The sequence below is a fragment of the Lutra lutra genome, chromosome 7, assembly GCF_902655055.1.
Source record: "Lutra lutra chromosome 7, mLutLut1.2, whole genome shotgun sequence".
Classification (NCBI taxonomy): Eukaryota; Metazoa; Chordata; class Mammalia; order Carnivora; family Mustelidae; genus Lutra; species Lutra lutra.
Window position 1 is genome coordinate 61,517,221 of NC_062284.1, and position 18,431 is coordinate 61,535,651.

General features: G+C 47.6%; 1 protein-coding gene across 1 annotated transcript in view; it reads right to left on the reverse strand.

Moving 5' to 3' along the window:
• Positions 1-18,431, reverse strand: part of EHD4 (EH domain containing 4) — an 81,141-nt gene that overhangs the window by 47,938 nt on the left and 14,772 nt on the right. Inside the window, exons 2-3 of the mRNA XM_047737383.1 lie at positions 13,887-14,063; positions 2,853-2,950 (exon numbers count right to left, since the gene is read on the reverse strand). Coding sequence (XP_047593339.1) covers positions 2,853-2,950; positions 13,887-14,063 — 275 coding nt within the window. The remainder of the gene's footprint in view (positions 1-2,852; positions 2,951-13,886; positions 14,064-18,431) is intronic.

Here is an 18,431-nt window from a genome sequence, read left to right on the forward strand (position 1 = left end):
CCCAGAGCTCTGGACACCGGGGCCTGCCAATGCAGCCCCTCCCAGCCTCCTCCTGCAGCACCCAGTGAACAGTATTTCCTGTGTCCACTCCCAGACGTCAAGCTGAGTTACCCATCTGCATAGTCGCTGGGACAAAGGCTCTCACAATCCGTTGGAAGGCTCTGCTTTCCCAGGGGAGGGAGGGCAAGTGGGGTTTACCTGGCCAGGGCTGAGCTTCTGTTAGTGCATGAGTATAAGCAGGTTGAATGTAGATGGCAAATCCCCAGTGACGAGCCCAGTGCAGACAGACAGCAAGGGCTCAGTATAAGGTGGATGTTCTCATACTGCTATTACGGATACACACCTAAAGAGACCCTCTAGATGTGTAAGAGACATCTGCCTGATCACCCTCTGCTTCTTGAAGGTTAATCCATCAGCTGCACCAAGGGACAAGCAGAAGGCACAGCAGCTGCCATCTTTCCTCTTTTAGAGACAGAACACCCGTAAGGAAGTCAAAGCCCCACTAATAAAGTCAATGGCAGATGTTTCAAACATCCTGCGGGCTCATTGTTTATACCTCCTCCCTCATCCAATGTCGACATAAGCGACTGGCGAAGGTGGTGCCATGATTACAAGGCTGGAGGGATGGAAGCAGCACAAGGGTGAGTGGGAATGCAGCACTGTATGCAGCAGTTTAAGCTGGAGCAGCTCTAAAATAGTATAGACTCTTCGGAGTGAGCGTGCAGAAATGGACAGCTGAGGGACCCCGGCCACCAGCTGTGTCCCAAACACAGGTTGGTACTCAGGCTTGGGAACGTCAGCCCCAGTGCAGGGTGCTGTCATCCTTAGCAGCTCTTGGTCCCTCCCCACCAGCTGCTCTGTCTGTCAGGACAGCAGGGGCCACCAAGCAACAACTGCTTAGAACCATGTAGACTATTTCTGGGCACGGGATGTGAGTAAGTGTATGCCATCGTAAGTCAGACCAGGATGTGAGTCAGATTGCTATAAAGAGTTAAAAAGGGCTGGTCTTCAAAGCCTTCCGGAAGCAGTCTGCATGCTACACGGCTATAAAGGAGCTACAGTCTGAAAGACACTTGTAATCATGGAGCAAAGGAGAGGCCCTGAAGAATATGGACAATTAACATCTGCTTTCAGTTCAGGTCATCCCAGAATCCTGGGATCGAGTCCTACATCAGGCTCCCTGCTCAGCAGAGAGCCTGCTTCTCCCTCTGCCTCTGCTGCTCCCTCCGCTTGTGCTCTCTCTATCTCACTCTCTGTCAAATAAATAAATAAAATCTTAAAAAAAAAAAAAGAATACGGACGATTAGAATCAGCCAAGTGATAGCAGCAGTCAGAGACGGACAGCTCAGAAAAGCTGTGGGACATGCGGTGGCTTTACTTTCCTCTTAAAACAAAACCTTTTATCTGCAGAGCAACTTTTATGGGGCCAAATGAGTGGTCCGAAACTGGCTCTGAAAAAAAAAAATCTATTGGCACTGAGGCATACAGATACAAAAATGACCTCTGTTCGTAGCACTCTTTATAACAGTAGAAAATTATTAACCATCCAAATATCCACAAATTAGCTAAATAAACTGTGTTATGTCCCTTTGATGGAAACTAAGCAGCTGTTAAGAGGAATAAAGTAATTTAACTATACTAGCATGGAACAATGTCTGTGATAGACCATTACAGCAAAATAAATCAAGTTGTAGAAAATGTGCCAAGAGATGGCATTTGGGTTAAAAATGGTATATTCGTACATGTGCAGGAAAAAGTCTCTAAGGAGCTGGAGCACACCATTGTTAACTGTGACAGAGAGATTTTGTCCGTCCCTATTCATTGCTTGAATCCTTTATAACAAACATGACTTTTACAACAGAAAATAAAATTAACAGGTATTTATGAGAGAAGAAGAGTAATACGCTGGTTTTTTCTATGAGGAATATTCTTGAAAGCCTCAGGGCGGCCTAATGGCCCACAGAATCCCTGACTGAGGCCTGAAGGCACAGCAAGGCAGGACCCAGCTCTCTGTGGGTCCATGGAGGGTACAAAGTCAGTATCCCCTAAATGCCATGAGAAAGGAGGGCTTAGAGGTTTCAGGAGCCTCCACAGATCACCTCTGAGCGCCGTCCAGTCTTCTCCTTCCCCACCTTGTGGCATCCCTTAGGTAATTCCCATTCACCCTATAGGTCTTGGCTCAGATGTCGCCTCTCCCGGGGAGTCTTTCCGAACACCACAAGGCCAGGCCAGTTCCCCTTCCTCCCAGACATACACTCCATCTCAGTTCTCACTTTCTATTTCCCTGTGATAATTGGCTCCATGTCTGTCCTCCCCATGGGAACAGGAGCTCCTGAAGGCAGAACCTCGGCCTGTTTTTGCCACATTCCAGCAGACAGAGCATCGTCTGGCCCATGACAAAGGCTGACACAAAGGGAGGGTGCTGCGGGGGCCACGGGGCTGGGAGGGAGGGCTTCTCTCCTTTGCAGTGACTACTCCTCTCCTTTATTTGTTGTCCTATGTGTCCAAGGGAATGGTTAGTAGCAATATGAAGGTCCCCTCCCAAACTCAGAAGAATTATGTCAGGTGGGAACTAGCGGCAGATGGCAGCATTTAAAGGAACTAAGAGATTACAGCTAACACTTCAGAAAGTTTCTCAGCCGAAAGGCAGGACCTTCGATGCTCTCTATGCCTACCTCCTGTTATTTCTTGGGGCCCCCTGACTCTGGACCCCTGGTCTGTCCAGGGCAGCTAGAGGCATCCTGGTGTGGGGGTGGGGTTGGATAGAATCCCCTCTTGACAGACATTGCTGCTGGTGTGACGGAGAGCCTCAGCAGTGCCAGGGTTGGGGCGGGGGGAGAGGGGACACTGACCTCGGCTGATGCGCTGCTTCTCCCCAGACAGGATGCCAGGGCTGTCGATGATGCTGATGCTCTTCAGGACCTGATTGGGCAGCTGGGAGCACATGAATCTGGAAAAAAGGATCAAAGGTGGGATCAGGAACCACACCTCTCCAAGCTCCGACAAGATCCTTGACCTCTTAAGGTTATTGCCGTTATCTGCAAAGGGACTCTGCACAGACAGCACATCCACTGGTGCCACGGGGCCAGATGCTGGACCAGGGGGCGGGTATGCTGTCACCTGCCACCAGATCCTTAACCGCTAACTTTGGTTTTAGCTGATATTTACTGAATGCTTCAGTATTTTACAAACACCATCTCATTTGTCCCTCAGAGTAACCCCTTGAGAAAGAAATTCCTATTAACATCAGAGAAGTAACTTACACAGCATCACTCAGAGCTTAAACCCAGGTCAGCCAGATCCAAAGTCCATCAGCCTCGCCTGCTTCTTTTCTGTGGTGCTCCTTGGCCAAGTGTCCTGGGCTTCTTCTCCCAGGGCAGACCATGCCTCCCTCAGGGTCACAGCCCTGCCGTGCTGGAGTACCCTAAGCTCCCTGTCCAGCCACACCGCCCACTCCCTGCTGTGGCCATGGAGGTACTGGGGCTTATTTTCACTGTTGCCCTGGGGACTCAGCATCCAGTCTGGTGCCCATCTGGCTTCAAGCCCTGCATGGGGCAAGCACCCGTGGGCCACACCCCAAATCCTCCAGGTGCCTTGGAGTCCAAGGGGTAGCCAAAGAGTGGATAAAGTGGCAGGGGCATGGGAGAGTTCTGGTGGTGCATTTCAAGCCTCCTTACTTGGCCCTCACATTCCTGATACCATTTCTTCCTTCTCATCCCGATCCTCCTGTGGGCAGCTGCCCTGGCCTCAGCCTCCCCGAAGCAGAGTGGCATGGGAGGAAAATTTGGCTGTTAGGTCAGCAGACTGGGTTCAGGTTCAGCTCAGCCTTCGCCAATTATTTTCTGTGGGACCCTGGACAAGGGCCTCCCAGCTCCAGGCCTGTGTCCTTATGTGTAAATGGAGATACTTGGATGGGGACCGGTGAGGTCCTTTTTAGCTTTAATAGTGAATAACTCTAGAGTAGCAGAGGGAAACATTTTGTTCCTTTTATCCAGGCAGCAAAGTCCAAGGTGGATCTCTGGTAGTTGCTGTGTGTTTTTTTTCTTTCTTTCTTTCTTTTTTTAAGATTTTATTTATTTATTTGATAGAGAGAGCGAACGAGCGCACACACACACACAAACAGGGGGAATAGCGGAGGGAGAGGGAGAAGCAGGCTGTCCGCTGAGTTGGGGGCCCAATGCAGGACTTGATTCTAGGACTCTGAGATCACAACCTGAGCTGAAGGCAGACGCTTAAACAACTGAGCCACCCAGGCACCCCGCTGTGTCTGTTTTAAGGCAAAACCTATAGAGTAGCTCTCCTCCTTCCGTTTTGTAATTGTATAACTTCTGTATCTGTGTGGGCCGAAGGCTGGAAAACCCTCAGTGAAAGCTCAATTATTCCATTCAGGGGAACTGGTGGGATCACTCAGAAAGTAAATATGCTGGGAATGCAAGCTGGGGGGCCACGTCAGCCTTCACAGTGCAAACGTGGATGGCACAGTCCCCCCGCCGCCCCGGCCAGGGTGGGGTCATGGCCTCACAGGCGGGGGGGGGGGGGGGGGGGGGGCGCCAGTCCCGGTGTGGGGGGGTGGGCAGTCCCAAGTAAGAGGTACAATTACTGACATTTCAAAGTTGCTTTCTTTGAAGGTGCTCAGGACAAGTTTCCCACACATTCTTTCCTATATTTTCAGGTCAGCCCGGACAGATGTAGGAAAAGATACTAGGGTCATTTTGTAGCTGGAAAAGCTGAAGCTCAAAGTCGTTATGACATCTTGGGGTCACACCGTGAAGGCCTGGCTGGGTGACCTAATATTTCTGATGTCTGCTGAGCTAGATTCAACCCATAAATGTTAAAAATAAAGAGGCTAATTGAAGAGAACCCCTCATTTCTGATTTTCTCCCGCCCCTCATGCACCCTCCAGACTTTTCAGTAAATCCCACTGTCCAAACTTGGGAGACCAGATCTGTGAGAATGAAGTGCACAGAGATCACTAAGCATTTACTCTTTGTAAATTCACAGAGAAAAAAACCACCACATTTGAGGCTTGGAACTGAGGTAGGAACAGAGTTCTGAGCACATCTGTGGTAGAGTGCATGTCTCATCAGTAATGATTCTGTCTCTTATCACAGTCCCATCTTTTTTATTAGATGGCTTGAGACATTTGATAATGCAGAAAAACTGCACATATGTGGAACTATTTTACACAAAGTATTCCTGTGAGAGACTGACCTTTCTCCAAAACCACAAGCTCACACTCACTAGCAACTTTTCCAAAACACAAAACCCCTGGATTCTAGTGTGGAGTTAAATAGAGGGATCCCAAATGTGTCTCTCTGCAGAGTGACAAACTTTCAACAACTCGCATGCCTCCTGACACAACTGAGGCGAAATCAGGCAAAATCTGTGAGCCACAAAACAAGCTGTGGTCAGATGCGGTGAATGTGGAGACGTTACCTCACAACAAACAAGGGGGCAGGTTGAGGGACCCACAGGGATAACTGCAGAAAAGGGGAGGAGGGGGAAGGGGAGGAGGGGGAAGAGGAGGGGGTAGTGGAGTGGGGTAGGGGATGGGGCAGTGGAGAGAGGGGAGAAGATGGCAGAGAGAGGAGGAGGGAGCTCACCAGGGGCACCCTGAGAGATGGTGGCTGGGTTATGTGTGCAAAACCAGGCTACACTCCATGAAAGAAAGCAAGAAAGCTTGGGGCCAGGATGGGGGGCAGGGGGGTGCGGTGGTGGTGGTGGTGGTGGTGTGAGGGTCAGGAAGGGGGAGGATAGGTAGGGGTGTTGTGGCAAGAGAGCACAAAGCATGAGTCAGCTTTCAAACCCCTGTGTGGGGGCAGGCATCTTACACAAGGAGTTAAACCACACATAGTTTCCTAAATAATTATAATCAGAAAAAAACCCTAATGCAATGCTGTTACAGCAATCCTGTATTACTTTTATGCTCTAAGAAAGGAAGGTGAAAGGCAAGGTTATTTACTGGGTATATTACAGTCAGCCCTGGGTCAGGCTTTTCTTGTTTATGTTTGTGTGCTGAAGTGTTTCCAAGCACAGATTTGCTGTCCCAAGATGGATTTCCTCTTCCTTCCCAGAGTGACTAACCTAAGTGTACCTGGGCCTTGCCTCCTACATTTTCCCATGAAACAGGCAGACCTGTGCTGGTTAAGCCCAGGAGCCTCACGGAAGCTGTTGGGCAGTGTCTGCTCACCCAGAGCTGCCCTGATGCCTCTTGTTCTCTGATAAAAGGAGGGGAGGATGGGCACAGACTCTGTGCTTGACCCCCATCCCCTGCCACTTCCCAAAGGCGGCTGAGGGTTAGCAGAAAGGGGGCTGGATCAAGGAACAGTCTGGGCTCTGAGGTCCTGCCACATAATAAAACAGGGAGGTGAGAGGAGCAAGGATTTTAAAATTGCCTCCAAATGCTAACATTCCAATTTGATGATCAACATTTTAAAAGAACCAGGCAGTACCTTCATACTGCTTTTGCTTTACAAACAACGTCATGATATCCAGCAGTTACAGTAACTATAAAATGGCACCAACATTTACCGTCCCCCTACTATGTGTCTAAGCGACGGACTTAACACTTTCTATATACATTTTAACTCACTCAATCCTCACCACAACCTGAGAGGTAGGGGCTGTGTGTTGCCGTTTACACAGGAGGAGAATGGGGCACTGAGGGGGGTACATACCACAACTTGTCAAGTCACATGGTTGGTAGGCAATGGAGCTGGGATGCTAAGCTAGGAGTTTGGCCTTGGGCTGGGGTTTTTGACTACTAGACTCCTACCACCATTTTGCGTGTGCAAGCCAACCTTATCACAGAAGGCAGCATCCCCCAACAAGGAAGTGATGTGCCAGGGGCGCCTGGGCGGCTCAGTGGGTTAAGCCTCTGCCTTCAGCTCAGATCATGATCCCAGGGTCCTGGGATCGAGCCCGCATCGGGCTCTCTGCTCAGCGGGGAGCCTGCTTCCCTTCCTCTCTCTCTGCCTGCCTCTCTGCCTGCTTGTGATCTCTGTCAAATAAATAAAATCTTAAAAAAACAAAACAAGGGAGTGACGTGCCACAGCCTTGGAATCCCGCACCAGAAACTCCCCTGTGATGTGCTCTCAGCCCACCATTGGAGGGCGGAGGTGCCAGAGCCAGAAGACGTTGCTCACTCATGCTGTGAGCTCTAGGGATCTGAGCAATTCTACCAGCCCCAGAACTCCCACCTTGTGATCAGGCTCAGAGCACATCGGATGCTTACAAGGGACACAAGGGACAACCCCTTCAAGCCCACTTGAGAGAGACCAGATAGAGGACATGACTTCCTAAGATGGCACAGTAAAGAGCACACAATACACAAAAAAGACTTTTACAACCAAGCCCCAATCATTATCATCACACGGTCCTGCCACGAATGGCTGATCAAAACTTCCAGTGCCCAGGAGAAATTTAACTTCATATCCAGACTCTAAGGAGCCCACAGCTACCCTTTGATTGAATCTTACAGCATCACTGCTTTTACAAGTCAAGGCTGGCTGAATGTTGGCAATTTCATGTGGTATGACCCAAATAGGTAATTTTCTACACCAAAGTCTCTCTTTCCTGACTGCCGCAGTGGGGAATGGCAACGCACCGGTGCTGAGAGGGTCTGCCTGGGGGCAGCGGGTGAAGTTGGTTCTCTGGTCTCTGAGGACCAGGACCACAGAGTCGGCTGCCAGTGACCGGTGAAGAACAATGGTTGGTGACCTGGCAGCCACAAATCCTGAGCTTAAAGATTAATGGGAAGAGCTTCAGGGCATTTATTATGGGTAAACGCCGCAAAGCGAACAAATAAACCAACAGAACGAGTCTGTCACTCAGATTAAAAAGAAAGTAACAAATTTGCTGGTGATTCTTGGCAAAAGCCTCTCTTCCTTCGTATCTGCATCTAAAATAGCTAAGGGAGCCCGCATGTGTCTGGACTGATGCTGTATGTTTGTGGGAAGTCAGACAAAAAAAAAATATATCCCAGTGGTACTCAGTGACTGTAACATTCGTATAAAAAAAAGTCTATTACTAAAGCTTCATTTAATTAGAGTGGTGACAGGGTATATGTCCAAAAATACACTTGTGTGTTCTAGTATTGCTAAATCTTCACAGCAATGTGAGACAGTGGATTTATATTTTATCGTCGCTATGATCAGGCCTGGCTAAAAGGACAGGTATGTTGGAAGTATCCCTCAGATTCCTTCAGCTCGAAAGAAAGTTGCAACATTTCAATCCCTGGGGCTGCTGGTTAAAGCTATTTTTCAAAAGGAAACAGAGGCAATGAGGAAATGAGATTAAGAATTTCTTCTGTGGACAACTGTGATTTAAAATTAAACTAGATCCTAAATGAAATACAATCCCTACAGCTATCTGGATTTCAAAAAAAAAAGACTACCATGTTTAGAAAAGTAGACTGAGGGAAAAACACAACACCCAGTTCAGAAGCAGATGGCTGGGGCGGGGAATGTCAGAGCTGGTCCTGACAGTTCTGGAATTGATGGAGAAACACGGTGCCTCCGGGCCTTGTGCCCTCGGGGTGGTGCTGGCCATCCATCTCCTCCTGCCTGAGTAGGAACTCCCTCCTGGTGACAGACTGTGGAGCCTCGGGGACCACATTCCCACATGGGCAGCTCCACGACAGGCCTGCCGGTGGAATTCCTCTCAAAAGCGAGGGGGCGCAGTGGAGTTTCGGAATGCCGCATTCACGTTGTTTTCATAGACCTTTTCGTGCTAGATTCAACTCCTTTGACTGTTCAAGTGTGGAATGTCTATAATTTGAAGCTGCCTTTTTGGGAATTTATCTTCTTTACTCCGAACTGCTCCCAAGACTCTTTGTTACCTTTTTAGAAACCAGGCTGCACGGGTTTGCCCAATGCTTCGAGGCTGACACCCTCCAGGTGTCACCTGGTACCACCTTGTGAAGTACTAAGTTCTTTTAAAGATGCCCCAGGAGGCAAAGCCTTGAACCAATGCTTTGTAATGAGAAGGCCAGGGTAATGACATGTATCCCAGGGGTGACCTGTGGTTGCTGGGGGCGGGGGGTGGGGTGCGGAGAAAGTTCTCCCCTGCAGACAACCAATCCTCATTCCTGCTATGTACTGTATTTGGACCTTGTTCCCAGAAAGTACGCTATGTCAAAAGTTTGCCTGCCTTGAGGGGAGCCCCACAGGTGTTCCCACAGGGACAGTATAATTACAGGGACAGTATACTTACATACATATGTTTGAGCGCCCTACGCTAATTGACTTTTTTTCTTACATAAGCCCTGGGAGAACAACAGCACTGTTGTGTGGATATGACTTAGTCACGCTGTTTACTCTCAGATGCGATGAGACACGTCCCATATGCACAGCCACAGAAACCCTTCTCCGCCAGCCCTCCAGCAGGTGCAGGGTGGTGGATGGAAGGGACGAGCAAACTGAATTCTAATAGAGTCTCTGCCTTTTCCTGGGTAAGTCATTCTACTTCTTTGCTCTCAGTTTTCTCTTCTGTTGAATGGCCACAGTAGTATTGTCTTATTAACCCAGAAAAAGTAGTGTATGTGAAATTATTACTCTGTAACTGGGGACAAAATCATCACCTTTATCATCATTGTCTGTGGGCTACATTAAGAACAGCCTTCAAAGTTCCATAGGGGGCAGCAGGCAGTGATTCTCAGTCCATATGTCATGCCCTTCGGCAGTCCAGTGGTCACTAGTAGGGACTATGGGCCAGATGGCCTGAGTTCCAGTTTGAGATGCCACTTAGCAGCTGAGTGACCCAGTGGAAGTTAAATTAACGTCTGTACATCAATTCCTCCTGTCTACGTTGGGGATAAGAGCAGCACTTAGGTCACAGGGGTTTGCCGAGGATTTAGAGCTAACATACCAGTAAAGTTTAGAACTCTGACACACAGTAAATGCCGTATTATTATTTGTTAATATTTTTCTTTGTATTCTCAATTTAATTAATGCTTGATTACATAATGCATGGATTATTTTCAGCAAGTTTTAGATCCCAGATAATGAGCCTCGCCATTCAAAATTTTCTTAATTGCTTATTTTCTATACTCATCTGCTGTATCTTTGGCATTTGAAAAAAGATTTGTTTGGGAAGTCAATCATCTGCCAAAAGAAAACAAGCCCATAGCCATTCTTTCAGGGTTTCCCCTTGTGAATAAGGACTTCACAAAACAGGAATTTGAAAAAAGTGGCAGCTTATTTCTTTTTTAAGCCTTTGTCAGGCAAAAAGAGTAAGACATAAGGCAGTGGTAACAAAACCATGTAATTCCAGGCAGTGTCTCATGGACAAGGAGCTTGTGGCCTGTACTTTCCAGGCCTCCGGAAACTTCCAGGGCCCATCTTGGGACAGGAGGCCTGGCTGTTGTCTGCTCCATGACCAGGGCTCCCTTGGAGGCCCTGATGGGGGAACTTTTTGTCCCACTTCTCCTCAATTGTCTTGGGAGACCCTCTGGTGTTCTCCTGCCTGGGCTCCACCCCTACACTTCTCCCATAAGACAGGTTCTGGTGCAACCAAGGCTGCTCTGGAGATGAGGATGAAATGCCTCCCAGACAGCATCCTGTAGGCAGAAAAAAATCATCTGGACAGTATTCTGCAAATTACTGTCAGCAGCAAGAGATTTCTCTGTGACTCCCTTTACATTATCTCTCCATTTCTATCTATCCTACTGCCATAGTCCCTGGCTGTCATCTAAATGCCTTCTTTGATTTATGATAGGAGCATAAGAAAGCTCTTCGAATCTGGTTTCTTCCAGATGCATCTCCGGAGGTTGCCTGTGCTGCCCTTGGCAGAGACACCACACAACGCCTGGACACATCATTCTTTCCCTCGTCCTTGTGAATGGCGCCCCCTGGAGTTGTGCGATGAGAAACCTCAGCCTCTGGGAGGACGGCAGAGGGCCGGGAGGATCCGTTCTTTTTTTTTCTTTTTCTTTTTCTTTTTTTTTAAAGAATATATATAAAGAATTTATAAGAAAGCCAAAGTTGGTGGCATCACAATTCCAGACTTCAAGCTCTATTACAAAGCTGTCATCATCAAGACAGCATGGTACTGGCACAAAAACAGACACATAGATCAATGGAACAGAATAGAGAGCCCAGAAATAGACCCTCAACTCTATGGTCAACTCATCTTTGACAAAGCAGGAAGGAATGTCCAATGGAAAAAAGACAGCCTCTTCAACAAATGGTGCTGGGAAAATTGGACAGCCACATGCAGAAAAATGAAATTGGACCATTTCCTTATACCACACACGAAAATAGACTCAAAATGGATGAAGGACCTCAATGTGAGAAAGGAATCCATCAAAACCCTTGAGGAGAACACAGACAGCAACCTCTTTGACCTCAGCCACAGCAACTTCTTCCTAGGAACATCACCAAAGGCAACAGAAGCAAGGGAAAAAATGAACTATTGGGATTTCATCAAGATCAAAAGCTTTTGCACAGCAAAGGAAACAGTTAACAAAACCAAAAGACAACTGACAGAATGGGAGAAGATATTTGCAAGTGACATATCAGATAAAGGGCTAGTATCCAAAATCTATAAAGAGCTTAGCAAACTCAACATCCAAAGAACAAATAACCCAATCAAGAAATGGGTAGAGGATATGAGCAGACATTTCTGCAAAGAAGACATCCAGATGGCCAACAGACACATGAAAAAATGCTCCACATCACTTGGCATCAGGGAAATACAAATCAAAACCACAATGAGATACCACCTCACACCAGTCAGAACGGCTAAAATTAACAAGTCAGGAAATGACAAATGCTGGCGAGGATGTGGAGAAAGGGGAACCCTCCTGGGGCGCCTGGGTGGCTCCGTTGGTTGAGCAACTGCCTTCGGCTCAGTTCGTGTTCCCACACTTCCAGGATTGAGTCCCTCATCGGGTTCCCAGCTCCTTGGGGAGTCTGCTTCTCCCTCTGACCTTCTCCTCTCTCATGCTCTCTCCCACTCATTCTCTCTCAAATAAATAAATAAAATCTTTAAAAAAAAAAAAAAGAAAGAAAGAAAGGGGAATCCTCCTACACTGTTGGTGGGAATGCAAGCTGGTGCAACCACTCTGGAAAACAGTGTGGAGGTTCCTCAAAAAACTGAAAATAGAGCTACCCTATGACCCAGCGATTGCACTACTGGGTATATACCCTAAAGATACAAACGTGGTGCTCCGAAGGGGCACGTGTACCCAAATGTTTATAGCAGCAATGTCCACAATAGCCAAACTATGGAAAGAACCTAAATGTCCATCAACAGATGAATGGATAAAGAAGATGTGGTGTGTGTGTGTGTGTGTGTGTGTGTGTGTGTATATATATATATATATATATATATATATATATATATATATACAATGGAATACTATGCAGCCATCAAAAGAAATGAAATCTTGCCATTTGCAATGATGTGGATGGAACTAGAGGGTATTATGCTTAGTGAAATAAGTCAATGGGAGAAAGACAACTATCATATGATCTCCCTGATATGAGGAAGTGGAGATGCAACATGAAGGGTTTGGGGGGTAGGAAAAAAAAAAATGAAAGAAGATGGGATCGGGAGAGAGACAAACCATAAAAGACCCAATCTCAAAAAACAGACTGAGGGTTGCTGGGGGAGGGGTGTTGGGAGAGAGTGGTAGGGATATGGACATTGGGGAGTGTATGTGCTATGGTGAGTGCTGTGAAATGTGTAAACCTGGCGAATCACAGACCTAAATTTATAAAAAAATTTAAAAAGTAATAAAAAAAGAATTTATTTATTTGACAAAGAGTGAGAGAAGGAGAGAGAGCACAAGCAGGGGGAGCAGCAGAAGGAGGGGGGAAGCACACTCCCTGCTCAGCAGGGAGCCAGATGAGGGACTCAATCCCAGGACCCTGGGATCATGACCTGAGCCGAAGGCAGAGGCTTAACCCACTGAGCCACCCAGGTGCCCCCGTTCCTTATTTTTAAAACCATCTAAAAAGAAGTACAGTCTCTTGTTTGAATGACCCCTCCCTGGCTTTGCATGCCCATGGCTCAGCATACTGGTCTAAGGCAGGAGACTCATAAAAACGAGGGGAATGGAGGGGCGAGGGGTAGGGCAGGAGAGAAGAAAAAAAAAAAAAAAGCTAGGAGTGACAAAGAGGAGGGAGAGGGAGGGAATGGGAGGCCAGTCCAAGAGGGCAGGTGCCCTGGGTCCACACCACTGTTTCACTGGGAGCGCTGGAGGGAGGTTTCAGGGTAAGTATAAATGAAACACAGCTCCAGCTAAAACAGAACCTCAGCTATCCCACAACATCACTTCCGTCATATGATGACCAAGTCACAAATTTAACTTTTTCTGTTGTTTTGTCTCTATTTCCCTGGCCTGACCTTAATGAATAAGGAAGCAGCTCAGCGCATGGGAGTGAGAAGCTTAACGGGCAGCAGGCAGGTGAGGCGACCTGTCCTGGAACAATCAATAGGCTGGATCTGGGGGTCAGGTGAACCCCAGGGGTCCTCTGGGCTAAGTTCTCAGTGCAGGAATCCCCAGCACACCATGCCTGAGCAGTGGCCATCCAGCCATCACTTAACACTGTCAGTGACGGGCAGCTCACTACCTTACAAAACAACTTGATCCACTTCTGTGCAGCTGAAATTATTAGAAATTTATTCCTTGTACTGTGTGGCCTTATAACACCCAGTCCTGGGGCTTTAGCTCTGCCCTCTGAAGCCACCCAGAATAGGTAATAAATGATCATTCTCTATCTTTTCAAATATTTGAATAACAATAAGCATATTCTTTATAACTTCTCTCTTCTAGAATAAACATGCACCATTCCGTTTCTGAAGCTTTATACATAATTGGCAAGAATTCAAAGACAAGGTTTAAACAACCTGACTAAAGACGGTGGGTTGCTGGTCCTTACCGATTCAGGAATGCATTTCCGAAGCGACTGAGCTTTCGAAATGGCTTTTTGGGGTCCACAACTAAAGCGTTCCCTGGGGTGCTGCCCTCAGTCTCCCCATACATCACAGCGATGAAGGAATCCGTAGTGGGCTCTGGACCAATCCTCATGCCTGGGAAATCTTGCTCCAGTAAGTATCTGGAGGAGGGAAACAGAAAAGAAACTTAGCAAGTTATCACAAAGCAAGAGGCCAGAAAGCTTCCTAGGCCTAGAAATCGAACCACCAGGGAAAGGAGAATGATTAGCATTTTACTCTTTGGCTAATGACAAATTTTCAAAGCTTACAATCTAAAGACCTAAGCCCCACCCCCCTCCCCACTGAACCCTAGTAACAGATCAGGCACCTTGCAGACTTCCTAAGTCTTCTGAAAATGAACCTTTGCTCAGCACAATTCCTGCTCCTGGTTCCACTGGCACAACAGACACCACCCCAGGGAAGTGTACCCAGCCAGCTCCTGGGCATCCTGCTAGAACCTCCCCAGGCCCACCTCCTTTTGGGAAGTGTCCCTGTTCCTCCATTGTGTTGGGCATACCTCCTCTGTGGGGCCTGGGCACCCCATGCCTGCAGCCGTGATGGTGCTTACCAGGGGCACTGCATTTTTCTGTTTGTGGGCCCTTGCTGACAGGCCCATGCCTACGGCCAGATGCAAAGCCCCAGCACCCAGCCCCATGCCTGCCCAGAGGGCACTCCATGTAGTGAGTGAAATAATGAACCATCTCTCCTTGTTACTAGTGATCAGTGAGGCCCCTGGGTCATCCTCCCTTGTGCACTTTATAGCTCCCTTGGGTTCCTCGAGGTCATGGTCATGGAAGTGCATCTCAAAAGAATTCAGCAGCAACAGAGGCTGCTATGGAGGATGGGGGTTGAAGAAAGGGCCGGGGAGTGGGGGGGGGGGGGGGCAAGAGGTTCAGATTAGACACCACCAGGGCCATGACCGGCTCTATGTGCAAACTGCACAACGATGCCCCTGCCTCCATGCAGACACAGCCCAGCACCAGGGTCCACAGCTTAGCAAGCTAGCTGGATTTTACCCCACACATGCTGCCCTGCCCAGTGTCATATGATGTTTGACCCACCCAATTGGGTAGATGGGCCCAGCAAATGTCACCAAGGGTTCCTATTCTGGGGGCCGACGAGACCAGTTGACCAGATACAGGCCAAGGACTGGCTTAGTGATATGGCTGGGGAGGGGCAAGGTGACCAGAGGTAGCACAGTGGGGAAAGTCTGCTTCCTGTGGAAAATAGTGGAGCCCTGCCATCTGTGCTCCCCATCACCCTTCCTCCGCTAGCACTTCATTCAGCTGAAACCCCTCAGAGCCCCTCCCTCCCCAGCAAGATTTCCTTTCCATGAAGAAGAAAAACACACTTCCCTGTATTTGTGTGTATGGAATGGGGCAGGGGCAGGGCAAAGACTCCTCCCTCCTTCCTTTGCAGCCGAGGGGAACATGAAGAAAAGAGTACTTTGAAATACATTTCCTTCATTACCAAGTGACAAGTGGAAAGGCAACACCTTCAGAGAACACTTGACAGTGACCCAGAGCAAGTTCTAGGGCTTGGGAGAGGTAGAAAGGAATCCCTACTGGAGGTGATTAGAGTGGAGCCATGTCTCAAGCCTGCCAGGGCATGACCCTTGACCCTGGGAGAAGCTCAAGGTCATGAAGGTGCACAGTTTTCCCCCACTAACTCCCCATTCTTGAAGCTAACAACGATTTGTTTATTTCTAAAATGTCCCAACTGATCGGAGTTAGGCCCAAACCTGTGATTTTATTTCCTGGGACAGAGTGACTGCACTCAACTGTCCAACACAATTTTGCCATCTTTCTAAGAACAAGAAATCAGTCCATCCCTGAAAAACCTATGTTTTCTATATAAAGAAAAGTGACATTGTTTAGCCATCTCAGCAGGCTAAATTCTGAACATTTAATTGGTCTCATTGCTAGTTTTCACATCATCCAAAGTTTCTACATTACTGTGATGTTGAGAAGCACCAGAATAGTTAACATTTACATATGTCCCCTAAATTTTGAGGAAATGTGAAAAAATGATCAGACAATAGCACCCAGCATTTACCAAGTGCTTGTTATTTACCTGGAGTACAAAGCCCTCCACATGCAAAATTGTTCATGCAAACCCTGTTAACACTCTGAAGTGGGCACTAATATTACTCCCATTTTACAGGTGGGAGATCAGAAAAGCATCAGGGGCATCAGAAAAGCTACACAATTTGCCTAAGGTCACACAGTAAGTGTGTTTCAGTGGCAATGAAATGCTGGCAGCTGGACTCCAGGCCTTGGGCTGTCTCTAGACAATGTTTTTCTTTGTCTTTGTTTTTTAAAGATTTTACTTATTTATGAGAGAGAGAGAGAGAGAGAACATGAACAGACAGAAGGGGCAGAGGGAGAAGCAGGCTCCCTGCTGAGCAAGGAGCCTGATCTAGGGCTCGATCCCAGGACCCTGGGATTAGGACCTGAGCCAAAGGCAGAGGCTTAACCCACTGAGCCATCCGGGCACCCCTCCAGACAATGTTTTAAACCTGGGCTTGGCTGGTGGTTTGTTGGGTGATGAGGAGCACAAGGGGGGATTCGGTGCACCCTCATGCAGTGTGCTGGCCATAGACACCGCAATCCTGCTTCTCCTCAAAAGTCAGGAAGCAGAGCTCTCCCCCACTCTCTTCCTACAAGATCCTGGGGCTGCCCTAACAGCAAGTGGCCGGCTCCCTCTGTTCTCCCTAGAGAAAAGCTGGGGAGAGAAGGAGCTACTTTTCAAAGCATGTTCAAATTAAATTTTTTAAAAATTTCAAAACTTTTGCAGGTACCGAGCACACTACTAAATATCCTTGGGAGCAGAAATGTTCTCCTTTACAACGTCTTATGAAATTCCACACAAGCCTTAGCAATACCGGTGAAACCAGCAGCAGCATCTCACGCTCTGGGAGACTCCAGCACTTGCAGTGAGTAAGCAGAGTGTGTGGATTTCATATACACACACGACTGTGGAGTTTCGGTTTCACAGCTACTCTGGGATCTCAAGTCTGAAGTCAGTCATCAGCAAAGCTAGAATTCAAGTCCAAATCACACCCCTCCCAAGTCCACTTTGAATTCCACACCCCATGGCCTGGATGATGCTATGCCTGGAGATCTGTGGGACAGAGGAAGGGAGACCACCGACGGCGGGGGCGCTGGGCTTGGAAGAACAGCAGTCAATGTCACCAGGCTCCCTGGAGCACACACAGTTCTCACAAAAGGCTCAGGTCAGCTTAAACTTGACAGGCACTCTCCCATGGAATCAACGTTAACAGCAATGGCTGGCTTGCAAGACAGCCTACGATGTTCACACGCACACCAACAAAATAGACAAACCAGACAAGAACTGTAGCTGCGCCTTTTAGGGGAAAACCCACTGTTGCGTCCCACCTTGGGTGGCTCTACAGTCTTGCTGCTTCTCAGCACTTCCCCAGGCCTGGAAGAGGGTCCTTCAGCTCCAGGCCTCGGGAGGTGAGGATGGGGCTTAGGAAGGGGTGGAGGGGTGTGTGGATGCCGGGGTTCAGCAGTGAGTCCCCAGCAGGGAAGTAACTTACATGTAAAAGTGTGTAAGTCAGGCCATCGTGGCCAAGGAGAGTCTGAATGGCTTTGGATGTTCCTAGAAATATACAGTTTTATATAAAAGCACAACAAACCCTACTAATTTGGGAATAATAGGGGTTTCAAGGAAAAACCTGGAGTATGAAATTGTTTAAAGAACAGCAGGTGCTTCTTATTTTCAAGTTCATAATCTAAGAGAAGCTAGAACTTCCCAAGCAGCAACCCTGCCAGACAGAACTTTAATAAACTATTTTTAAAGTATACTTAAATGTATTTCAGGGGCGCCTGGGTGGCTCAGTGGGTTAAGCCGCTGCCTTCGGCTCAGGTCATGATCCCAGGTCCTGGGTTCGAGCCCCACATCGGGCTTTCTGCTCAGCAGGGAGCCTGCTTCCTCCTCTCTCTCTGCCTGCCTCTCTGCTTACTTGTGAGTTCTCTCTGTCAAATAAATAAATAAAATCTTTAAAAAAAATAAAGTATACTTAAATATATTTCAGTTTATATTTGGCAAATATTTGCTAAAGTATGCTGCTAATGTGAATCAGTTTGAAGTGAAATGTGCCCCCAAAAGGTGACTTTGAGAAACCATTCCATCTCTGGGCCCCAGACGCAGAAGAGAAGTAGAACTAGCTCTGTATAGCTTCTTTACCTTGTTACTCTGCTTAGTGATACTTTCTCCCACAGATAATAAGAAGCCAAAATTCAGTGTTCAATTTCATTATCAAAGCAATGCCAATCAAAGACACAATGTATTAATGCTTTAAAGAGCTCATAGTACCCAACAGTGCAAAGGGGTAGTAAAATCAACACCCTTATGTATATTAGTGGAATAATCAGTTGCTATAACCTCACTGACAAGCAATTTGATACTTTATGTTAAAAGCCTCTAAAATGGGGTTAGTTCTTCCTTTTGAAATCTATTTTAGC